General features: G+C 63.2%; 1 protein-coding gene across 1 annotated transcript in view; it reads left to right on the forward strand.

Annotated features, from left to right (window-relative positions):
- The window catches only part of MYO18A (myosin XVIIIA), a 32,206-nt gene that overhangs the window by 29,821 nt on the left and 971 nt on the right, over positions 1-1,414 (forward strand). Inside the window, exon 45 of the mRNA XM_017735160.1 lies at positions 1,295-1,412. Within this exon, the coding sequence (XP_017590649.1) occupies positions 1,295-1,412 (118 nt within the window). The remainder of the gene's footprint in view (positions 1-1,294; positions 1,413-1,414) is intronic.

A 1,414-nucleotide genomic window follows, 5' to 3' on the forward strand; every position in this document is an offset into this window, starting at 1 on the left:
GCTCCACCAGCTCCTACCGCAGCACCTCCAGTGTCAAGAAGGGCCCGCGGGCGGCGGGGGGCGAGGAGCCGACACGTCCTGCCCGGGGCAAGAAAGAGGAGAAGCAGCGGAAGAAGCAGGTGGACAGCCTGATGATGAAGTACCTGTACCGTCCCGAGAGCGACTGAGGCAGGGAGTGGGAGCGGTGTGTGCCGTGCAGCATGAACCTCCCCGTGTGCCACTAACCGCTCGCCCTAACCCTCTCCTGACTCTGGAGTTCTCCTCCGCCGGCATGGGGCACCCCGGGATGGGGCAGCCCTCTGTTCCTGCAGCAGCCCTGCTTTTGGGATGCTGCAGGGCATCCCGAACGCATCTCCATCTGTGGGGAGATCCCCGGCATGGCCGCAGCGGGACCGGCAGCTGCCCGTGCTGCCAGGACGCAGCGTGTTCAGGATTAGCAGCTGCGGGGCACCAGGAAGTGCTAATCCCTTCCTGGCTCCCCAGCCATCGACCGGGACACATCTGGATTTATTCCTTCAGGAAATTTTTAAGGGTTTGATGGGCAGCACAGCCCCCAGGAGCAGCGGGGAGTGGGGTGGTTACTAACACGCACCGACTGCAGTGTGTGAGCATGGATGGAGGCAGCACCCGCGGTGGGGGACCCAGAGTGGGCAACTGGAGCTCAGAGTTGCCCTGTGCCCTGTTGGGCGCCTATGATGGGAATTCGGGGTGTGAATGGCCTCAACCTGCAGGACTTTGGGGTTCTGCATGCTGTTTGATGCAGAGGGGAGGGTTTGCTGGGGCTCGCCAGCAGCGATTCCAGAGGAGGCTCATTCCTTTCTGATGGCTTGAATAGGAGAGCTGCTGGAGGAAGGGAAAGAAGCCTTTTGGAAATGTTGTCGCCGTTGGGCTGCCAGTCCCAGGGGCAGGGAAGGCATCATGGGGTACCGGGGGAGCAACACCCCCAGCACCCAGCCCTGGGCTCGGGTACAACTGGGACCCTCAGTCAGGGTGTCTGGGAGCGCTGGTGTTGGCATCCAGGGCCACGAGCTTTTTCCTGGGCAGGCTCAGCTCAGCCCCACTGCAGAGCAGGGGCTCAGCTCAGCGCAGCGAGGAGTTGTTTGCAGTGAGGCATGTCCCAAATATCTCGGAAAGAATAAAAAAGGAGGCAATCAAGGCTCCATCCAGCTGGCTGCCAGCGTGCTGGCTCACCGCAGCTCCCGCTGCAGCCGGAGGGGAGCTGTGCTCTGCAGCCAAGCCATGCTGGGGACATGGAGCCCCCCGTGACCCCCTCTAACCCTGCTCTCTCCCACAGCCCCACGAGCTCCCGGCACACCTTCACCTATGACAGATGGGACGATGAGCACGACGCCGGGGACAGCACACGTCGCTCCTCCCGCAGCTCCCCCAGTGCCAGCGAGGCGGAGAGCCGGGC

This window comes from Corvus brachyrhynchos, unplaced genomic scaffold, assembly GCF_000691975.1.
Source record: "Corvus brachyrhynchos isolate BGI_N302 unplaced genomic scaffold, ASM69197v1 scaffold145, whole genome shotgun sequence".
Lineage (NCBI taxonomy): Eukaryota > Metazoa > Chordata > Aves > Passeriformes > Corvidae > Corvus > Corvus brachyrhynchos.